The 24,260-nt window shown below is 30.1% G+C and overlaps 2 protein-coding genes and 1 pseudogene across 5 annotated transcripts; 1 reads left to right on the forward strand and 2 right to left on the reverse strand.

The window, feature by feature from the left end:
• Positions 1-1,972: 1,972 nt before the first annotated feature.
• Positions 1,973-8,249, reverse strand: LOC107435442 (probable magnesium transporter NIPA6). Of its 3 annotated transcripts, XM_048479583.2 has the most exons (10): positions 8,161-8,249; positions 7,673-7,746; positions 7,453-7,509; positions 6,749-6,839; positions 5,891-6,051; positions 5,676-5,803; positions 5,376-5,513; positions 3,461-3,553; positions 3,151-3,268; positions 1,973-2,478 (listed from the first exon to the last, which is right to left on the reverse strand). In XM_048479583.2, exons 1-10 carry the CDS (start codon positions 8,232-8,234, stop codon positions 2,351-2,353), a joined length of 1,062 nt encoding a protein of 353 aa, XP_048335540.2. In that variant the 5' UTR covers positions 8,235-8,249; the 3' UTR covers positions 1,973-2,350. The 3 variants fall into 3 exon arrangements, with proteins under 3 accessions (XP_048335540.2, XP_048335542.2, XP_048335541.2); XM_048479585.2 differs by lacking the exon at positions 3,461-3,553; XM_048479584.2 differs by having other exon boundaries at positions 7,673-8,248.
• Positions 8,250-10,781: 2,532 nt separating this feature from the next.
• LOC107435444 (cysteine protease ATG4) lies at positions 10,782-16,193 on the forward strand. 2 transcript variants are annotated; one of them, XM_048479450.2, is made up of 9 exons: positions 10,782-11,049; positions 11,972-12,313; positions 12,412-12,497; positions 12,595-12,645; positions 13,531-13,910; positions 14,409-14,547; positions 15,309-15,364; positions 15,464-15,534; positions 15,631-16,193. In XM_048479450.2, the coding sequence occupies exons 2-9, from the start codon at positions 11,986-11,988 to the stop codon at positions 15,849-15,851; spliced, it is 1,332 nt and encodes a 443-aa protein (XP_048335407.2). In that variant the 5' UTR covers positions 10,782-11,049; positions 11,972-11,985; the 3' UTR covers positions 15,852-16,193. The 2 variants fall into 2 exon arrangements, with proteins under 2 accessions (XP_048335407.2, XP_060675136.1); XM_060819153.1 differs by having other exon boundaries at positions 11,977-12,313.
• Positions 16,194-18,210: 2,017 nt separating this feature from the next.
• Positions 18,211-23,817, reverse strand: LOC125423781 (ras-related protein RABF2a-like; annotated as a pseudogene).
• Between the last annotated feature and the right edge of the window lie 443 nt (positions 23,818-24,260).

Below are 24,260 nucleotides of genomic sequence, written 5' to 3' on the forward strand. Positions count from 1 at the left end.
ATCTGCTGGTGCAAAAATTTTATAAGGCCCTCGAAGTATTAAAGTTGAGTGGAGAATTAATTTTTAAAATTTAATCTTTTAAGTTAGTATTTTGAAAATTAAATTTTTTTTAAATTGTAGAAAAATTAGGATCTATCAGGAATTAAATTTAATATTATATAATAAATTAAAAATATATATATTTTTTAATAAAAATTTAAAATTATTTTTATGAAATTTTTAAAATGATACTTATATATAGGAATAATTTTCTCATAAATTTTTCTATATTGATAGGAATCTAATTTTGTGTATTCATATTTTTTTACTTTACAATAAATATTTAAATAAAAAAATCCAAAATACAAAATTCTATGGGAATTACTTTCCCTTTTTTTACTTATTTATTTTATTGAATCAAGTTGCAATTACTTAAACACCAAGAAATGAAAAAAATTATTCTCATTTACTCCCTCACTTTTATTGTATTTGCACTTTGATTCTTAAATTTCATTTATAGTATTTTGATCCCAAATTTTAATTTTTATCATAATTTTGATCCTTAAAACTGTTTTTATTCTAATTATTGGGAGTTTTTAAACCGGATAATGTTTTTCTTGCAATATGGACAAGGACTTGGTGAAAAATATGGAGGAGAATTTAATGGAGAAGAATATAGGGGAATTATACATGCTTTGCAAAAACCCTACCTTAAATCAAATAGGAATTACTTAAACACCAAGTAATAAAAAGGATTATTATCCATGTTACTTCTTGAACTATAATTGTTTTTTAACTTCGATCCTTAATTTTTTTATAGCATTTTCATCCTACATTTTAATTGTCATGATATTTCTGGTCTTGGAAACTGTTTTTTATTATAATTATTAGCAATTTTTAGATAATGCAATGTTATTTATGCAATATGCTGGATCTTGTGGCATTGTCTAATTTAGTAATTTTATTGTTATTGCAATAGGCCAATCATATTGTTCAAAACTATCAAAAATAAAAACTAAAAATAGTTTCAAATACCAAAATATAATCAAAATTGAAATTTATGGACCAAGTGCCACCAAAAAAAAAAATGAAAAACAAAAAAGAAACTTATAGACTAAATTACAAATATAAAAATAACTTAGGGACCGACCGAGTTATTAATGCAAAATAAAATGATAGTCAAAGACATTTATGAATGTGGAAATCAAGAGGCAAAAAAATGGCAAAACAGCCACAGAATTTGATTTATTTATTTTATCATTAGATTAAGACAGAATTTTATTTATATATTTGATCATTAGATTAAGACTCTACCCATTGGAAGAATGACCAAAGTATCACGACCTTTATCAAAACGAGGAAAGATATTCCAAGGCTGATTGATATAAAATTGTGATACTAAATGATGTGGCTTTAGCCTTGACGAAGACTGACTGAATTAGAGGATGAAGGGCTATTGATTAAAACACAAAAATAAACTAATAAAATATCAAGTAGAGAATTCGAATCCCATTTACATAATGGTTATATGCGATAGCAACCAAAAACAAAAAAGAGGCTATATGTGATAGCTAAATTCCATTCCATTGTTTTGAACAACAATTCTAACAAATTTGTTGCGGTTTTCAATCGAATTATTCAAAAGAAAAAGGTTTATCCAAATTGATATTGCAATGAAGGTAAGAGAAATTAAAGGAAAAATAAGAGATAAATAAACAACGATTAAAAAAAAGAATAAAAAAGCATTGTAAAGTACCAAATCAATGAGCATTCCTACACCCTAAGTCCTACCTATTTTCTTAACTAATTCATTCTTTTGATATCACCCTGATCCTTCCTACATTTGTAAATGGAACTTGAAATAACAAATTCTTCAAGGGAAAACAACCAACATTGTTTAAAACTTGAAATCTTGACCTACCTTTTTCATTTGTACACAATCGCACATTTGCATCCCACTCCAAAAATTATATATTCAGCTGTTTCTTCAACATTTCGCTGTGCAAATCAAATTAATTAAATTACATTGAGCAAATATATGGGTTAATGTAGTACAAAGAAATGGTATGCGACTAAAGTCGGCCAATAGTGGGGCTAGAAAAGCACAAATAATTTCCTACAACTTAAAGGCTATCTTAACTACTGCACAAGATTGCACTCAAAACTTTCCCCAAGAAATTTAGAGAAATGGCGACAGGTAGGTAGACCGGAGACTGCACGAATTTACTGCATTTTGTTTTCCATAACAAGCAAATTCAAGAGCCACAAAGCTTCTCAACCCAAAGAAATTTTGAATAAACTAGAGGCTATTAAGCTTTTCAAGCTATAATGGTGGGTTTGAAGTACAGACTAAACTCAAATTCCCCAGAAGTCACTTAAAATAGTCTTGCTGAAGAATGGAGATGAAATTAGAGGATGACCCATCTTCATCCTTCTGTTTCCATTCCCCATTGCCTTGAATGGACCAAGATACTTTCGGCGATATCGGCGTATATAAATCTGCAGGTTTTTTCATTGTCAGACAAATAGAAATATCTTTTGCAAATTGCATGCAATTACACACACAAATACAAGTGCATGATAGATAAACCTATTTATCTATGCACTGGTAGAGTAAACTAGAGTTTACCTATTTTAAAACTACATCCTCAATTTCAAATATACGCATCATGACAATACAAAGTAAGAATTTCAGTATGAACCAACCCAAGGAGAAGTACAGAAATCATACTGTTCTTATCAACTACCATGTTTATCCGTTTGACCAAAATCTATTCATACAATGTTGTGGTTCCATTATGATATTGATCACTGTAAATTTTCTTCCTTAGTTTACAATAATAACAGACAGCAAGAAGATGTTCATTGTAATGAGATGACAAAACCTCCCTTCCATTTACCAGGACCAGAATTTTGATACATCTGGAAAGGTTGGACATTCCAAGAATTCAATAGAGTTTACTAGGAATAAATTAACATTGCTAAATAATATAAAATTGTGCTCAGCTAGAATAATCATATGTAATAATATACTTCCCTTTTAGCAAATATATATATATATATATAGAATAATATACTTACAAAAAAAATTTATATATATATATATATTATATCCATGTTTATGATTAAATTACCATGCAGAGATACGACCAATAAGCATGTGATCCTAACCTGTAATGAATGGTGGGTCTGGCTCTCTTGTACTATGCAATACAGCAGTCCCAGATAACACAGTGATGAACCCACAAAGCTCTGATGCTATGTTGCTTGCACTTTGACCAGCATAATCCTAGAAAATATGTAAATGATACTTTTAGAACAATCTCTCTCTACCTAACTCTATTTTTTCTATCTACATACAAACATATAATAAATGAACAAAGGAAGATCAAAAAAACAAATGAACAAAAAAAGGAAAAAAAAGAAAAAGTTAAAAATAGGGGACACACATTATCATCATGTGATGTTTGGGCAAGGATACCTTAAACATTATCGCACTGGCAAATATTGTAAACGATGTGAACATAGCATAATAGATAGGAGAAACAATGGCTGTATTAAAATTATCCAATGCCTACAAAAGATGGAGAAGAAACACCAGGTAAGAGTTCACAAATTTCTGACAACAATATAAATAGATGAGTAAATGTTAAATTGAATTTGAATAAAATACCAGGACATCAGAAGCATAATCTTTTAATGACACTTGTAAGAAAAAAATAATAATAATAATTAAAAACCTCATTTGATAATAACAACCAATAATAAGATTTAATGATTATATTCAGAAACAGATGCAGGATATTTTGTGTGGCAAACTAAAGATTAGGCAATTTTTATGGACGTTGGATTATGTTGATACAGCATATTATGAAGAATGGAATTTAGACTACCATGAGAAAAGATTAGCACAGCTGTGAAAAAAAAAACAGAAGACTTTGAACGTTCAATTGCTTGTTTTGGTGAAAGGCTGATTTAAACTCACATGCTGAATATTCAGTTTTCAAACATTACACATTTTAAATTGCTGTAAGGTAGGGATGCAGTTCCGCCTTTTATACTTTCACGTACATCTAACGAAGAGTCTTTAAAGGGAAGTTAGGCAAGCCGTCAGCGGAAATGGCTCTGGAACATAAATATGGTTTTTAATTAGGCATCTCTTCTGAGCCTAATCTAGAAAACAAGGAAAATAACACTTATTCCTCTAAAATATTCAAATGAAAAAGCCAAAAAGGATTTAGCAGCATGTTATGTGTGTTTTTAGCCTTACCACACTGTCATGACCACTAAAGCTTACAATAAATTCTGCATTCACTATGCTATATTCCTTTACTATCTGAAAAACACTTCAATGGCACAATGAAAATCTAATTCAGTTAATATATAGTTATTATCAATTTTTAACACAAAACTACAATTGTATAGTAGTAAGTTTCTTATTCATGAATCCAGGATAAATTTTTTATAAAATTTTAAGGATATGGGTTGTCACAGACAAAAATTTGTACATGATACCCGAATAAGAGAAAAATCAAATATATAGTTATATATTTGCATGAATTACATAAAAATCCCCCGTAGTTAGAGTTTTCCATACAAGTAGTGTAAATTTGACAAAGTAGCATAATCTGCCTCTCAAAAGAAAAAAAAGAATAGCAGACAATATACTTAAAAATATAAAGGCTAGGACACCAGCTGCACTTAAAGGCCAAAACCGCAACATGCAAATTGACAAAATTGAAAGGTGTCTTTGGAAAATCAATTTAACCAAAGATTCAAACCAGATCCTATTTCAGAAGTTATGCAGGTATAACTGTTGTCGAAGATAATATCTTGAACTAATGACAATTGCAGTGAGATGGGAAGATAGGGCTCATAGAGATGGTCAAAACCATATGGCAGTATATAATATGCATGATAAGTTTATTGAGGTTAATCAACAGTCAATCTTTAAGAATTAGACTAGATGAATTTAGTGAAAGGAAAAAGCTAAAAGGAAGCAGATATATCCAAACACCAGTCAACAGCTGAGTGATGGAAAGTTGTAATGATAGTATATAATCAGAAAGGAGGCCTCTCACCTAAGACATATCAAAAGTTGGTTTATTATTTCCTCTTGTTACAGTTAATCAACTAAATTTTGAAAAATAATTGAAAAGTGAAAATGTGATAAAACTTGTGTCTGCAAATACTGTCTTCTGCAGATAATCCATCATCCATACAACATTGAAACAGTTCCCTGAAAAAGCAAATTGGGCAGCTAAACTACAAATCAAAGAAAAAGGAATAGGGTAGAATCAAAGCAAAAACAGGCACAAAGCTTCCTTGTTGCACTATTAGACATGATAAAGCAGAAATTTGATTCAATGAAATATTTGGTCCTATAAGAGACTGACCATGTTTAAATAATTTAACTGAGTGATGATACAGCTGATAGCAACCATAGCAAAAATCCATGTCTGGAAGTATATTAGCTGGTTTGTTCCCTCTAATGTAAGTTTTATTGCAATGCCAATGGCTTTTATACTCATGACCTACAAAATGAAAAACAAAACAGAAAATGAAATCATAAAATGTTAGACTAAATATCAATAAAATAACATTTAAGGCACAAGGTTGGAAAGCAAAATATAAACAAAAACAAAAAATATAAGTTCAACGTAACAAGCAGTTAGCTATAATGTATAGTAACTTACTGTCAATGATCCAATTACAGAGCAAATGCCTATATAAACCATTATATTGGTTTGGCCATAGCGGGGTGCACAATATAAAATCAGTACTAATGCAACAGCTACTGCTGAGGCTGTATACAAAAGAAATGCTGGATGGAAGAAAGAAAGAGGATATTAGAATAGGAGAGAGAAAAATGAGACCACCATGAAAGTTTTAACAACATTTAACAGCATACCCGGTTGGATTGCTAATTCCCAGATTTCTTCGACAGAAGAAAGAGAACGTTCTTCAGGTGCATGTAGCACAATCATTGTGGAACCTACTATACATAGAAGACAGCCCAGCATCCCCATTCTCTGAAGCTTCTCGTTCAACAAAATATGTGCCAAAACAGCGCTACACATATCGAAGCACTCTATCAGAATCATTAATTAAGAGCATAGCAGTCTGAACATTAAGGGGAAAAAAAATGCTGAATCCATTCACTTTCAATATCTTAGACTCGACTTCGATTTGGTCGCTATCAATTTTTTTCAAATCCAGTTCTTTTTAACTATGCTTTTAGTTTTAATGTCTTCATCTGTTTTATCTGTGTTACTTTGATTTCATTCCAATGTTTGTTCAGTTTACCATGATCTCATGAATTATTAAACTTTTTCAACTCAATATTAGATGACAATTAGCAAGTTTTTTGAAAGAAATAATGAAACTGGATTGGAAAATAAAAATAAAAAAACAAACAATCAAGGATGCAAATTTTAATTGTCTCAAATCACATCCTTGAAATAGGCTTTTAATTTCAATTTCTTTATTTTTATTTAATATGAGTTACTTCAATTTGTTTTAGTGTCTGTTCAGTTTATTTTCATAATATGAATCACTTAATTATATTACTTCTTAGAGAATGTAAGATGACAATTATTAATTTCATTGGGAAAAGATGAACAAAGTAAATAAAACTGGAAGAAAATTTCAAGGATTTAACTGGAACAACTTAAAGTTAAAAGAAAAAAAATTGAAATTTGATGGATAGAATTGTCTTAATCACATTCTAGTCATAAAAATAGTATGAGTAGAATGAAAATGAAATTACCTAACTATAATACTTAATGCACCAAGCGGCGTCACAAGCACAGCAGGGGCATAAATATATGCTACGAAATTGGCTATCTCTCCAATAATCACTGCAGTTTCCATTATCAATCAGTAACATTTCACCCAGTCTAGCTCATGAAGACAAATAAATAAACCCATAAGAAGACAACTTAATCCAGGTAAAACATCTAGGATAAATTAACGGAATTATAAGGACTAGATAGAAGAAAAGAGAAAAAGACAGAATTATGACCATGCAAAGAACTTAAGGAACCACATAATCAAATATCCATATCTTAATTAATGGCAGTATGTATTCTACAAGTACCTGTTTTGGTAGTATTTCAAGTTGTAAAAAGATCGTAGGCAACAACAGTGACATTTCTGTTAAACATATTTTTAGATAACATAAGTGGCTGCTTTTTCTTTGTCACAATTTTAGCAGAGAATTTCTTTTCCACTTTTATTCCTATAAAGCTCCCAAAGGGGCTTGTCACTTATTGAAGACCAACCATATTGGTGGTGTGTGATATTGTAATGTAGTTTATTTCAGGCCCCAAGCTTAGGGAAAAATAAATAAATTAATTAAAAAAAATATATATTCTTGATTTACCAAACTAAATAAATCACCATAGCAGCCAGAACAAACACAAACATGCAATGCAGAGCAACATAAATGAGAACAATAAGCAAGTAACTTACTGGTAATCATTCCCACCCACCAAAGCGGCTCTAACAAGTAACCATATCCTCCAACACCTTAATAAAAAAGTTCAAGAATCAAGAAAAAAATATATATAATCAGAAATAAAGAATTGCATTGGTGGAACAAAGCATAATATGCAATTCAATATAAATAAATCAAGATTAAAGAAAAAAAAAAAAAAAATATATATATATATATATTGGGTAAGAGAAATACTGGCACGAGGGCCATTAACCCCAGCCTTCCTGAGACCCTTCTTCTTGATAATGAAGCTGGAACCAATGAAGGCGCTAGAGACCACAGCCAGAATGAATCCTGTGAGATTACTGGAGTACATCTATTTATGATGATTATTATGAACACAGAATCCGAAATGGCCACGATTCATATCATATACAACAAAAGAAAAAAATTTGGGAATTGAGATTTGGGAATTTGGGAATTGGGTTTAAGATTTTAGCTCTAGCTATGATGCAATCTTTGAGAGACTTGAGCCTGAACTCCTTCCGCTAGCCATAGCCATAACCATGCGCTGGAAGAGGAAGCTTTTTAGCTTCTTGCTATGGGTATGGGCAAGGGATTGGGGTTTTGGTCCGTCGTTGTTCTGCTTCTTCTTTTGGTGTTTGCGTTCGGGTTCGCGTTTTGACTTGGTTTGGTACTGAAACAAGAAAACAAGATCGTCATCGAACTTTAAATTTTCTCACCTGCCAGTCAGTCCTATTCGGCTGTATAATTGCACAAGTGGACAGAAAGACCCACAAATCCTTGTAACTTCCATCTTCAAAATCAGTGGCCGAACAAGGCATTGAGCATTTTCACTTAAATTAATATAAAAATAAATAAATAACAAAACAAAATAAAATAAATTAAAATAAACACCTAAATGGTGGTTTTTTTTTTCTGTTTTTATTTTCTCAATCCTTACAATGATTTACAATTCAAAAGAAGTTACAAGAATGTATTAATTATACTAAGCTCATTTGAAAATAAATATCTGCTCAATTCGAATAAAACTGAATTATTAGAAAAAATCAAACCAAACTAAATTGATGATAAACTAAATTGATGATGATCGGTTTAGTTTTTCAATTTAGATGTTAGTCTAATATCATATTATTTTATTATTTTTTAATTTTTAATATTTTTAAATATATTATTATTTTTTTAACCATTTGTGTTTAGTATTATTATTTTAAAAACATAAAAAAATATAGTACAATATAATTAATTATAATAAAAATATTAAAAATTTATCAAAATTTTAGTATTTATGATTTAGTATCTTTTAAGTGATTTACTTTCCCATGAATATACGATAATATTAATTTAAAAAATTATCACGTAATTGATTATCAAATTTTTGATAAAAAAAATTTGACACCTATAGTATTGCTCTAAAAAAATTTATATACGTATGGTTGATTTAGTTCAATTTAATATGGGTTAAAAATTGCTCAAATTAAATTAAACTAAACATAAGTAAAAATTGAACTAAAACCAAATCAGTTTAATTATGTTAATTTAATCAGTTTAATTATGTTAATTTAGTTAGTTTTGGATCGGTTTATGCCCACTTCTAATCTCACCTAATCTCTAATGGTAAATTCTAACCAAATTACAATATTTGCTAGCCACTTCATAGATATAAAGATTAAAAAGTTTCGAACTTAACTTTCTATTACACATATCTAGTACAACTAATATTTTAGTGTTTCTATTTAAACGTACGAGATGAAATTCTCATATACGGTTCTTTGGGGGAGAGGACTATCTCAATAAAATCTATGACTTTTTATTACCGTGCAACCATTACGGCTTTTGCATCTGTTCAATATATAATGACCGAAGCTAACTTTGGTGAGACATTTCATTTATCCCCTTGTGTTGATTAAAATTGATTGAAACTTTCGTGATTTGAAAATTCATCACTTATCTTAACGTTGTATAATTATCACTCGCCATTTTTAGAGTTTTTTTTTTTTCTTAATGGAAATAATTTTAAAGAATCTATTTTACAATTTTATTTCAAAATAACATCGAAACAGTATTTTAACATTTTTATTTAACATTTTATATTAAAATTAGATAATTTATATGTCTATCTATTGTTATTTTTTATTTTTCTGGTGAATTATTTATATGTTAGTTGCCATATAAGTGCAAGCTCTAGTAAATCAATTTGTTTAATATACAATCTTAAAGGTAGGAAGTAATAATTAATTATGAAATATCCAAGAAAATAATTGATGATTTTTCAAATTTTGAGGGTCTGAATAAATTTTTATCAAACTTCAAAAAGGTAGTTAATTTTTTTTTTTAATTTTAATGATATTTTCATATTTCAAATACATGTACTAGTAAAATATTTTTGTAACAAAATAAATAAATAAAAATACATCATAAACTACCCTTCTTTAAAAAAGACAATACCAATATATATACATATATACATATATATTTTAAAGTCCTAACAAACGAGGTTCTAAAGCTCAAGTGATGGCAATTAACGGCATGAAAAAATAAAAGACAAATCTTCAAGTGTCCAAATATTTTTAGAAAAATTTACTTTAGGCTTTTTCAACTTTGTCTTAATTACACTTAAACATTTTTAAAAAATCATTATTTATCACTTTTTAGTTTTTCTCTATTTATCAAAACAGAACCGTTTCTTATATTGTTAATTTTAACATTAAAGGATAAAATTATATTTTTCACTATATTATTCAATCATAAAATATTGAATTTGAACCTCCTTTTTAGTAGTTAAATAATAAAATTAATTAGCAAAAATTGATAAAAAGATATATTCTGATAAATATATAAAATTAAAGCAAGGTTAATAAAGATTTTCCAAAAACATAGAATATAAGTGCAATTAGAGTAAAATTGAAGGGTCCAAACAAAACTTGTCCAATATTTTTTTCATAATATTGTAAAATAGTTGAGTTGTTTTAAATATATATATATATATATATATAAATGCATATATTCATGCCTTTTGTAAATTTTATGGTTTAAATATTAAAACAAGTATTTTAGTTATTAGACAATTAGGCAAGTACATGTATATATACAATCATAGCAAAAATATATTTTTATTATTTTTTTTTCACAAATAAAAAGAAATTAGCAATCTCCAACATAATTCTTGATATAAAAAAAAATAATCATCACCATTTTTCCAAAAGGAATTTAATGAAAGGGCAAAAAATGCACAGAAACTGTCATAAAGTGGATCGATCGCCAGGCTGCATGCCCTTTCAATTTCCCCATTCTGTTGATGTAATCAAGTAGAAATTGATGTTTTTTACGGATATGTTTATAGGGAATTTGAATAGAATTAGAGCCTTATTGGAATTAAATTATGTAATTCTGTTAATTCGTATTGCTTTGTTAATGAATATGCAGTGAACTAGAATTTAGTTAATTAGATAATTATTTATTTATCTTTTTCTTTTTAATCTTAATTTTGGTTTTGATCAAATTGATTTGCGTTTAAATTTGCAACAATCTTTGTGTGTTTTGAATGCCTACTTTTCGTCCTGCTGTAGAAGTTGCCTAGAAAGACTGAGAAGAGCGGAGTGCTTTTAAAGGTAATGATTCTACTCCTCTGCATATGCATAATGGAATTCAGAGTCAATGTGAGCAGCATATGATTGTGATTTTATATGCAATTTAACAATGGAAAACATGAAATTTTCATTAAGGATTTTGTTTTCATTAACCATGTGAGAAATATTGTTGTTGAATAATGTTGATGATGTGCGTGAGATAATAGATATATTGCTCAAGCTGAGACCATTTGAAAGTATATGATAGCGTTACACGTATATATATTTATACATTAATATTTTTGCGCAGGAGGTGTTAGGTAATGCTTTGTTTTGTTTATTTGTCTTTGTGGAATGCGTGTGCCACTGCACTTGTTAGTTGTTTACTCTCCTGGAGTTTTTCTTATGTGAAAACTCAAACTGTCTACATTACTAAGGAATTAGCATGCTATGCTTGTTAGAACCGTTGAATTTATACTCACATTATAATTTCATCATGAAATTTAATGGACTGTATGCTGGAAGAAATCAGTGGCAAACTTTATATCTCCACCTCTTCTCTTTCTCTGTTTACACATAGTTGCATATTTTTTTCTGTTTAGACATGGGTATTATATAGAAGTTTCTATTATATTTATAGTATTTTTACTTGAGTTCCATGTAAGCAAATGTTGGTGAGAACTTTGTTATAAAAATTCTGGCATTTGTAGAAGTCACATAAAAGTAATGGTGAGATTAATAAAAAATGCTGGAAAAATATTCTCTGACATTTGTAAAAAAGACATGTAAAATTTTTACAGCATTTTTATAAGTTAAATTTTTTGTCGCATTTATAGAATTACTGTAAATAAAAAAAATAAATAAATAAATAATCCCCAAAAATGCAGTAAAAAGTGCACTTTTTTTTTTTTTTTTCATGGCTTTTTGTTTTTTCTAATGTTATGACAAACATCTTTTCTCATAGTGCAGGGCTTCTGTATGATTAACCTTGTTGCATCTGCTTTCTCTATCTTTGAATCACATGCTGAGTCATCAAATTGTGAAAAGAAGGGAATTTATTTGAGACGTAATGGGTGGACAGCAGCTTTGAAGAAGGTTCTGGCTGCTGTCTCAATGAGGAGATTTCATGAGTGTATACTAAGATCCAGTAGGACTGGCATCTCTAGCTCATCTAGTGACATATGGCTTCTAGGTGTATGCTATAAAGTGGTACAAGATGACTCAACCGAAGATTCTGCTACTAACAATGGATTAGCAGAGTTTGAGCAAGATTTTTCATCAAGAATTTTAATAACATATCGTAAAGGTCATAAAATACTACATTTTTTTCTTTCTGGCTAGAACTAGCTTACTTTTAGCATGGCAGAGTTGCCGTATTAAAACTTCTATCTGTTTCATTTATAGGTTTCAATGCTATTGGAGACTCAAATTATACCAGTGATGTCAACTGGGGATGCATGCTTCGGAGTAGTCAGATGCTTGTTGCTCAAGTCTGCTGCCCTTTTCCTCGCCTCCCTCTTGTAGTTACTATAGCTTTTAATGCATTACTCCAAGTGTGTTTTTGATGACTGATTTCAATTTGCACAGGCTTTACTTTTTCATAGATTAGGAAGATCTTGGAGGAAACCTTTGCACAAGGTAAGATGGATGGTCTAGCGTGTAGTTCATTGTACTGTACTTTTTCTCTTTTAGATGCGGTTGAATTCTGAGTTTTCTTGGGGTTGTATCTGGAATTCATTGTTGTCATAATCTTGGCTTTGATTGTGAATTATGCTGTTCTGAGACCCTGAATTTTGCAAATGATTCTATTAGCTTCAGAATTTCTTAATTGTAAATTGGAATGGTAATAAAGGTTAAAATCATAACTTGTTAGTTGTGAAATTTTATTAGGTTTAATGATCTAATTCTCAACTGCATTCCCCTTTTTTTCTTCAATAATGTGTGGGATTTACGCATTCATGCCTTTGGTCAAAAAGTGTAGTAAAATGAACAAAATTAAACTCATTAACTAGGAAAAAGAGTGGGCAAAATTAATTTTTTCTGCATGGTGGCATTTTATTCTTGCCTTCTTAGTTCTTATCTACCTGATGTCTCAATTAACTGATCATCCTCTTTTGTTGCTAATGTTACCATGGTGCGCTTAAGCTGCAACACCAGCTATGGTGCTACCTCCTCTGACTATCTCTCTGGGCTGCGTACTTTATCTCTGAATTTTTTACTTTTGTCAATTATCAGTATCAAATGTAGTCATATATAATAAATCTTATAACTTGTAAAAAAAAGTTCTAACACTTTTGAATTTTTAATTTCTAGTTCGTATTTCATGTTGTGAAGGATTTTATGCATACCTATAACCTTTGTAACTATCTTGCTCGGTTTGCAAAATTTACAATTTTGCTATCCCAACTTGATAAGTCTGCTTTGTTTGTAATAAAATTTGCAGTCGATAACTCAAATAGCATGTTAATGTTTGTAAATGCAACTCATAGTTGTGCTCTAATGCCTTTATATGTAAATATGCAGCCTTTTGAACAAGAGTATATAGAGATCTTGCATCTGTTTGGTGATTCTGAAGCATCCAGTTTTTCTATCCACAATCTTCTTCAAGCTGGGAAGGCATATGGCCTCACTATTGGATCATGGGTAGGCCCTTATGCTATGTGTCGCACATGGGAAACTCTAGTTCGATTTAAGAGGGAGGAAGATGACTATGAGGATCAGCTGCTTCCCATGGCCGTTTACGTTGTTTCTGGAGATGAAGATGGGGAGCGAGGTGGAGCCCCAGTTCTGTGCATTGAAGATGCCTCTAGACATTGTTTTGAGTTCTCAAGAGGTCGAGCTGATTGGATGCCTATTCTTTTATTGGTTCCATTAGTACTCGGACTTGAAAAAGTCAATCCCAGGTTTTTAACTTTTTTGTAGTTTACATGTGTGATAATGTCCACCTTTCTGTGTTATTTCCCTTAATCATTGCTAGGTTATAATCGAATCTATCCCAAGTTTTATCATGATTAAGATGGTATTTAGAGATGGTTTTTGCTAATGCTGGACATATCGGGTTGGTTGGTTTAAGGTTCAACAGTTACAGTTCATTTATTAGCCACATACTACCGTGTATTTTAAGTCCACAGCTTTGTCGCTTTTATATTGTTTTTTCTTGATACAAACACTGCAAAGCTAAGAAGGTTGGGTTGCAATATTTTTTATTCATAAACTAAATGCTTTTAACGCTTCCGCATTCTTCATTTGTTTTTTGTGTTCCTTGCATTGCAGATGCTTTTTGGGTTTTAATGAACAATCTAGCTGACATAGAATTATCAACTAACATTATTCTTTTGCTGATGAAACAAATAATTATTACTGTAAATATTTCTTAGATGGCATTTTTGAACATGTAACAGGTACATTCCATCATTACGGGCAACATTCGCATTTCCCCAAAGCCTTGGCATAATGGGTGGAAGACCTGGTGCATCAACTTACATTGTTGGTGTGCAAGATGAGAAAGCATACTACCTGGATCCACATGAAGTAAAGCCAGTACGTTCTTCCTTCCCTGCCCTATTCTTTTGTTATATAGAGAGACAGAATTATTTTTTAAATAAATAATAGCTTATATTAATTTTTAGTAATATTTAAGTACTTTCTGGTAGTTTTTAAAATCAATACTAGTGGACAAACTAATCAGATAATGGTAATTCATACACAATCTATGCAATATTTGACGTACACAAGACTAGATCTGATCCCCAAAAACAAAAACAAAAAAAAAAAGTAAAAGTTAAAAAGAAATACGTACATGGTAACACTATGAATTATTTCTCTATACTTCATAACATGATGAAAAGAAAAAGAATATCATTAAAATTTGAAATGGACTTGCAAAAATGTTCATCCTTGCCATGGACGTATCTGGTCAGAATAAAACATTCTTTTATGTGTTGGAAGCTAGTACAGTGTGTGTTAGATTTAAATTTGGTAAACAAATATAGAGTTGATTCCTTGCATCATAGCAACCCTGAAAGTCCTAAATTTTGGCCGTGAAAGTAACTTTGCAAATGCTGTAGTAGGGTCGCCCTTTTGTTGATAAAGCTATTTGATGGTCATTTCTTTAAGTTTTGCATTATTTGTATGGGCAAGAAAATATTTATCTATCCTCTTGACACAATGAAAATTCAGTTATAGTAAGTGCTTTCTACCATAGTTTCTTTCTGTTTGTGGTTTGATAGTGATCAGAGGTACTGTTGAAGTTCTTCTGATATTCAAGGCCTGTACAATGCTCTTATTCTATTGTTTGTCAGGTGATTGATATTAATAGGGATGATTTAGAGGCTGATACTACATCTTATCACTGCAAGTAAGCTTAATTTTTATTCTGACTTGCTTAAAATATTCCTTATCGATGGCCAATTTTTCTGTTAGATTTGGGTGTTCTAATTTTTTATCTTCTTTGAAGTGTCATACCGCACATGCCCCTAGACTTGATTGATCCATCCTTGGCCATTGGATTTTACTGTCGAGACAAAGGTTTTCGGCTATCTCCTCTTTTACTTTATTGTTCTCAAGTCCTAGCTTAGAACAAATTTCAGTTTGGCTGATATAATTTATTTTTGGGGCTGGCAGATGATTTTGATGATTTTTGTTTTCGAGCGTCCAAGTTGGCAGAGGAATCAAAAGGTGCTCCATTATTTACAGTGAGTCAAATACAGAATTCGCCCAAGCCGGTTAGTCACAACAATGTGTTATGCAATAGTAGTGGGTTTCGGGAGGATGATTTATTTGATGTGCTGGCTATGAATGATGAGGAGGGCAATGCACATGAAGATGGCTGGCAACTTCTATGAGAATAAGCTCATAAGTTATTGGATTTGCTCTCCCTGATCTTGACTGAAGTTCTGCGATCTTGTTTATATGGTCCATTACTTAAAAGAGTTTGCTTCTCACATTTGTTATTACCAAAAAAAAAAAAAAAAAAAAAAGGTTTCATAAATTATGATTTTTTATATTACAAATTATTAACTAATGATTGTAATATACACTTCAGACTGTCTACCATGTCCTGCGGAATCATAGCCTACTCTCACCGGTAGAGTTGTAAAATACGGACACCGGCATGAGCAAAACATGATAAAAATTTGGCATGAAAGGCACTCGTAGATTTAACTACGTGTAAGGTTCTTCCTCAACTCCCTTCTAATAATTGATCCACCATCAAAATTTACTAATATATTTCATTGAAAGTCCAACATTTTTATACCCAACAATAAAAAAATAAAAAAATAAAATTAATCCCGGTTTTTTTTTTTTTTTTGGTTAAATGAATGAAATAACACTTCTCAATTAATTCGAACCCATAAAAAATATTTTTTAGGACTTAAGAATCTGCTAGTTTACATTTTTGTTGGGATATTGGCACAGGTGGCTCCAAACTTATACCTTGTTTTGTATTTTAGTCACTATTTTTTATTATTATTGTCATTATTTATTTATTTGTATTTTAGTCACTATTTTTTGTTATTATTGTCATTATTTATTTATTTTCTTTTTTCCATTTTGCTTCCTAAACTTCATCATTTGTTGCAATCCCTAGCTTTTCAATTAATCCCTAGCTTTTTCTGTTGATAATTCTATTTGAGGGAATCAAACTGCAACTTCATTGCAGTATGGAGATTTCGTGTGTAATAAAAACCCTTAAAAAAATTGTAAAAAATTGATATTTTTCTGAAAATAATCAGTAAAAGAATATAAGCAATTATATTTTTTCAACAGAGAATCATGGACCCAAAAACAAAGAACAAGGACTAAAACATTCTTGAATAAAAAAAGTGCAAGGATAAATTTTTTTAAAAATCTATAAATTAAATATTTCAAAACAAAAAAAAAAAAACTATTTTAAAAAATTTTTATATTGATTTTTTTATTTTCCTAAAAAATGATCAATTTTCAAATTTTAGTATTCGATTTCAAGTTTTAAACAAAATTATGAACAGATTCTTATATTATTTGTAAAGATTTAAATTTTTAAAATTTTTTTTTTCTAATTTTTTTTTATTGATATGCACAATCCGTAAACTATAATGAAATTGCACCTTCATCCTTCCCAAGTACGTCTCATGTATTGCACATGTACATGTTAACAGAATTTTCTAATGGAAAATGAGTTAGGAATTTAAAACTCAAGCGTATGGAGAAGGATGTTTGATTTTTAGTCATTTTCATCAAATTGATTGATTTTGCCCAAAACAATGTTGAATTATCTTGATTTGATTTCAACTAAATCTGATTCTAATTACATGATAATTTTAGCATAAGACTTTTTATTAACTTCGAATTTTTTCAAGAACTCTAAAGGTGCATTCTTCAAAAAGCTATTGGAACGATAAAAAAAATTAATGAGGTCTTGCTAGTAAATCTACATGATATATTTATTTCTTTCTTTGAGTCAATAATCCACATGATGTACTTAGTTGCCTAATTCTATACATGCTTTTATGTTTTTGTTTTTGTTTTTGTATATAATATATATATATATATATATATATATATGTATATATAATTTTATTTTATTTTGAGATTTTAATCCGCTTCAATTTCAAGAAGAATATATAATTTATGTTTCTTGTCCTTTCAAGTAGGACCAAACGTTTGTAATTTTTAAAAGAGACGATGGACAAAGCAATCCAAACAACACGAATGTCAATCCTCAAAGTAGAATGCTCATTCTCACCCATTTTTCTGCCATCCAAACAACACGAATCTCAATCCTCAAAGTAGAATGCTCATTCTCACCCATTTTTCTGCCACCCAAACAAGACTTAGGTTTCTTGCTTAGCGCAAGGCAAGGTCATGACTTGAGTGACTTCCCCTGTCAGGCCAGTACAAAGAATTTTTTTCTATTTTTTTTTTTGGGGTTTAAAAATAAATAATAAGTCTCCCAAAATCAAATTGTCGTAAAAAAGCGTTTCTTAAATAAACCAAAAACTAAATTTTCGGGAGGGGCTTAAAAAATTTTGGAAGTACAGTGTTTCCTTCCTTCCATTCAAACTTAAGTTTCTCGCTGCATATAAGGTCAAAAATTTTAAAATTGCTAATGCATAATGTATAATATCTAGAAATTTTAATGCATATATTGCAGAATATACTTGGCATGATACGTCTGCCTGATACAACCAACTTCCCTACAATCAATTTGGTTAGGAAATCTGAATATAACATGAATTTATTTCTTCAAACTTCAGAATTTGCAACTGTGTATGTAAATGCAATCCATCATTTCATTAGATGAGAAACACATTCTTCACAAGCATTTCACTCCATGAGGACATAACTAAAACAAAACATGCATGTACAAGTTCTGAACAAATGTACACATATAGGGAACACTGAGTACCTAAGGCATCATTTTCACTCTCTGCATTTTCAATGTCCCAACTAGGAATTATGCCAACTTTGTTTTTCATGACAAGAAAATTACCTATCTCATAGAAAATGTCATTGACATTGGATGCAGTTTTTGCTGAGGTTTCCATGAAGAAAAGGCCATTTTCCTGAGCATATGCTTGAGCCTCCTGTATAACAGGCATGATGAATGAGCAAGACACAAATGGATATAAACGACAGGGCAGATTGTAATGAGTTGATTTTACAATTGAATACATTGTCAACATAATGTTTATCCAATTTTCAAGAGATCTTTAATGGTTTGGAAACACATCTTTTCTGAAAACAGAAGCTCATATGACAAATGAAAGTTTTAATACATAGCTGCAATCTTACTATAGGAACAATGCACATCCAAAATTTTGTTAGTCTTTGAAAAAGGAAGAAGAAAGTAATATGATAAAGGAAATGTCATTCCAGCTCAAACTAGACAGAAATGAATCAGTCCGATTCTCAACATACGAGAATTGATCTAAGAAATGGTAAGCTAATGCTTTAAACAAACTAACTTCAAAAATAAAGAATGAAAACCCATATGCAACATAAGTTATTTGTAGTCAAGATGAAACTCTGCTTTTGCTTCTTATAAAATAATTTTTAAAAAAAAATTAACTAGTGGTAATAGCGATAAATTTATATGCAAGAATGTACATCTTAAGTCATCTTGCAGTACTAATTTTGAACACCAAACCAAAAATGGTTCACAAGTCATAACGCTCTATAGAATCAGGGAAACGTTGGACTAGCACGCTAGACTAGGGTGTGCTTGCTTTCTAGGTCCCTAATTTTACCTACTTTCCTATGATTAATAAAATCAACCATCAGTCACCAGATTTATCTTCTATTCTATAGAATCAGGGATATGTTGGACTAGCACGCTAGACTAGGGTGTGTTTGCTTTCTAGGTCCCTAATTTTACTTACTTTCCTATGATTAATAAAATCAACCATCAGTCCACCAGATTTATCTTCTACTCTATATTCTGATTATTCATTAATCATTAGTATCCTACCTTGCTATATTATTGTGCTTCTTTATATAAGGTGATTCTTAACTTATACTAGCAGTCATTTAGCTTACTAACAATCCACACAAAGGACAGTTAGCAGTGCAATGTCTGAACATCTAGTAGAATACAATAGGAACGTAAATTGTATTTTAGAAATATCTTGGCTACCAGTATATAATGATTTTAAAATGATTTCTCATCTGACAATTATTTTCAAGTTTCATCTAAAATTGACCTTTCTTAATGTAACCTTAGTAAATCTTTCTTAATTGCTAGTTGCTACCACTCAAGGGGAGAGTAATGTCTCTGTTCTGAGTAGTATGCAGCTTACGAGTCATTTAAGGATTCTCCCGCTAGAAATTCCATATTACATTTTAAAAAGAAATCTCATTTGTCCTATATCCCTTTCATTATTGTCTTTGTCAATCTTCTGAACAAGGATGCAACAGAAGAAAGTTAGAGTCACACTAATACACACATCTAACAAGAATACAAAATTTTATTGAACATTATGACAAGCATGTCATGTACCAAAGCCACTCCCACTTGTTACCAATTTCATATCTGTCACCAAGCATTTTCATGAACTAGAACTACATTCAATTGTTTTATTGCCATTTTCCTGAAATCCGAAGATCTGGAAAAGCTACCATGTTACACATAGCTCAAAGGATCTATACAGCACAATCAAGGCAAATTAAAATAATTTTATGGTTAAGCATCATTAAGTAGAACTTTATAAACTTGCCTCTGCTGCCACCTTCCTAGCCTCTAGCAAATCTGCTTTATTCCCAGCTAGTGCCATAACCATATTTGGATTGCCTTATGCACAAAGAAGAAATAGCAATAGCAACTGATGCCGGAAAGTATTAATGTCATAATAAAAGAAAATTATCATCCCTCAAACGAAAAACATAAACCTCAGCACCCATAAAAATGACCCAAATAACAGCATCCAAAACCAGTGATAAAACAAATAAATAGGTTAAGTCAAAATGTGCCAACCGACAATTAAGGAAAGCAAAAATACCTTGTGACTGAAGTTCTTGGACCCATTTTTTTGCTCGCTCAAATGAAGTCTATAAAAGTAGCCAATAAATTAGAACATAGCCAGTGAACACATATCCCAACCAGCATAAGCACAGCATAGGTAAATAATTTATTCCAGTTGTATATCCATAGAACCTGATAAAGAAACTCCACAAAACAAAATTCAAAAGCACATACGCACTCACGATCACACAAAAAACATATACATGCGCAGGTACCCTAAAATGATTTTGGACATAAAAATAGGAAGGACCAAACCAATATAGCCAAACAAAATTAATAAATCTATCAACAAAATCTCATCTAAAGTTATCTATCAAAATTCCAAATTCCTTTTATCTAGCTGTGTATCCTTACAACACTAATAATGAAGATAACAATACATAAAATTTGCTTTCTCTCATTTTCAATTAATTGTAAATAACCATTAGAGAAGGCCAAAAGCTATAAACTAAACCAAAGCTTAAACTATTTTCTTCTGAAGACTTATATCTCAAGGTTCTCAACTTACAGCTTCATTCTCATCAATGATACAGCAGCAGTAACAACATTGACATGTTTTAGGATGTTTAGAATTTCAAAATCCAAAGACAAAACAAGCACAATTGGGTTGTCAGAATCTACTCACTTGATTTGTAATATCATACACAATTATTGCAGCAGCAGCTCCTCTATAGTATATAGGAGCCAAACTATGGTATCTCTCTTGACCTGCTGTATCCCAAATCCCAAATTTTACAATAGCACCATTACAGCCAATGTTTGTGAAAAAGAGGCAGCCCCTATTGTTGATTCCTGCAATGTTAGAAAGAAAATCAAGCTCTAGGATTCAAACAAAATGCCATTCAAAATTTAAAATCCTGAATACAAGGAGCATTACCAACCTGAAATTCAATAAACTGTCCTTTTATAAAGCGCAACACAAGACTAGATTTACCAGCTCCAACATCCCCTAGAAGAACCTAATGGACAATGAATATAATTTTGATTATCAGCAAGAAGAAATTTCAGAAAGAAATAAGAAACAATTAAAGGATATTTGATGATGTAAATCCACATTACAGATTACATTTGCCTAAACAGAAAATAAGAAATTAGTAAACTAAGTAAACTACCTTTGTGAAACAGTAAAGGCATTTAAATAAATTAGTTGATGATACTTGCCCTAATTATAACACTTTTATTGCTCTAAATCGTTTTAGATCTTGATACTATATGACGTTAAGAGTAATTATTTGGAGTTGATGCTTGAAAAAACAAAAATGAAACAAGTTAGAGAGTTTTTCTTGACACGAAAGAAACATGTTAGATCCATTACCACAAATAATGGAAACAAGAATGGCCACCTACAGATTTTCCCTTCTAAAGCACTAAAAGATATGGGGAAATTATGCCTCAAACTATAACTCATTTTGCACCTTATACCCATCTCATTGCCTTTGATTGATAATTTTCTTGTTAAATCAAAATAATTTGGCCATAATCGCATGCTGCTGGTAGGCTGTATGCTCACTTCTCCTATGATCTCTAGCATTTGAGAAATTCAAGAACGACAGGGCTGAAAAATGAATAACTGGAAGGAAACTTGAATTTGATTTTGAATACATAGATCATTGACCATAAATGAACCAATCTCTAGGAAATTAATAAATCATGGGAGACAGATAATTTTTGTTTATTGAGGTGAAGTATGAGCATAAAATGTGATAGACCTCTTACAAGATATAAAAGATAAAGAACGGATCTGTTAACAGCTCATAAAAATAATGTAATTCAACTATTAAAGTACATTGGTAGCGTATTTAGAGATTTAGAACAAGGAACTAACTGCAAAAGATCTATATCAAATCCAAACCAAAAAGGGTGAGACCATCATTTCAATCAATTGCAGAGTACAAGCACCTTGTATAAATAAAAAGACTAAAACCAGACTGTATCTTCATTATTTTAACACACCTTGGATATGTGATATATAATCCCAAAACATGGGAAAATTTTGGAAAGTTACAATCTTGAAAGTAACCAAAAAAAGAAAAATGGTAGAAGAGCTTTAGTTCAAGCTTAGATCCCAAACACGGGAATATATGGACACAAAATTAGAAAGAAAAAGGTTATCTCAGTTTCCACGGGCCAAGGTTAAAATGAAGATACAACTTGATGTTATATATATATATATATATATATATAAAATTAACCCACATACCAGGTATATGCTAATCAAAGAGAAGAAAAGCATGAATGACCACAGAAATCCAACATCTAATTTGGCATAGAAATATACAAGCATCACCAGGTAATGTTAAATATACAAACCCTCGTCCGAGTTTTACTTGCACAAATCAAATAAATTTTTTTCCGATAGGAGTCTACACAGAATTGGGAAAACAAAGGTAAAAAAACAATAATAGCCATGTGGATAAAAGCAAATAAACAAAAAGGCATGCCCAAAAAAATTTAAAAATAAAAATAAAAATTCCCAACCCTAGGGTTCTAAGCAAAATGCTTGAGAAGGAAACATAATCTAAATTTAGATTTCAAATCTCAAATACATACTATGACCAAAAGGCTAGCAATTAAGCCAAACTAATATAAAATAATAATAACAATATGCGAAAAATTAACAAGAATCAAGACAGACCCATATCAGAATTTGCAGACAAGAATACAAAGAACCGTTAAAACTACCAATTTTTTCATAAAGTTAAACGAGTATCCTCACCAATTTGGCATTGATGTTCTTGCTTCCACTGGCGGCCATAAAGGAATACAGAAAAAAAGATAAAAAATTTCTGAAAAATAAAGAAAGAAAGAAAAAATCAGACAATTTTGAAAATTTATAATTACATATTGAAAATTTTGACTTTTATAAATATTATAATTTAAATATCATCATTTGAAAGCGTGATCATTTTATCTTTTTTATCAACGATATTTTTTTCCTTTCTTTTCTTTGCATTTACTTTTTTTATTTTTTATTTTTTTATTTAAATGTCATCATATGAAAGTTTCATTAATTATTATTTTTTATAGTACAAATTATTAAAAAAGTTTCATAAATTATGATTTTTATATTAAAAATTATTAACAAATGATTGTAATATTATAATATACACTTCAGACTGTCTACCATTTCCTGCAGCATCATAGCCTACTCTCACCGGTAGAGTTGTAAAATACGACACCGCCATGAGCATAACATGATAAAAATTTGGCATGGGGCAGTGTTGCTTGTTCTCACTCTGAACCCTTGTTTTGTCTACAATGGTTAGGATAAGCTACCAAAGTTAGGCTCAATGAGAAGAATACGTATGAGGTTCTTCCTTCCCTTCCTCATAATAATTGATCCATCATCAAAATTTACCAATATATTTCATTGAAAATCCTACATATTTATACCCAAAAAATAAAAAATAAAAAAGTAATAAATTAATGCCGGCCATTTATTTTTTAATGAAATAGCACTTCTCAATTAATTCGAACCCATAAAAATTCAAGGCAATTTTTTAAAACTTAAAAATCTATATGAAAATATCGTTATTGATGGAAATATTGAAGATATAATTTTATAAAAATATTGATACCGATGTAAATATCGATAAAATTATGAAAACTATAAATATTTAATTTAGAATATAAATTTTTATATATGAGATAATTAATATAGTAAAATAATATAAAAAATACAATAAGTACAATACAATGATAATTAAATAGTTCATAAATATTAAAAATTATTATAAGTGAAGAAAATATA

This window comes from Ziziphus jujuba, chromosome 7, assembly GCF_031755915.1.
Source record: "Ziziphus jujuba cultivar Dongzao chromosome 7, ASM3175591v1".
Lineage (NCBI taxonomy): Eukaryota > Viridiplantae > Streptophyta > Magnoliopsida > Rosales > Rhamnaceae > Ziziphus > Ziziphus jujuba.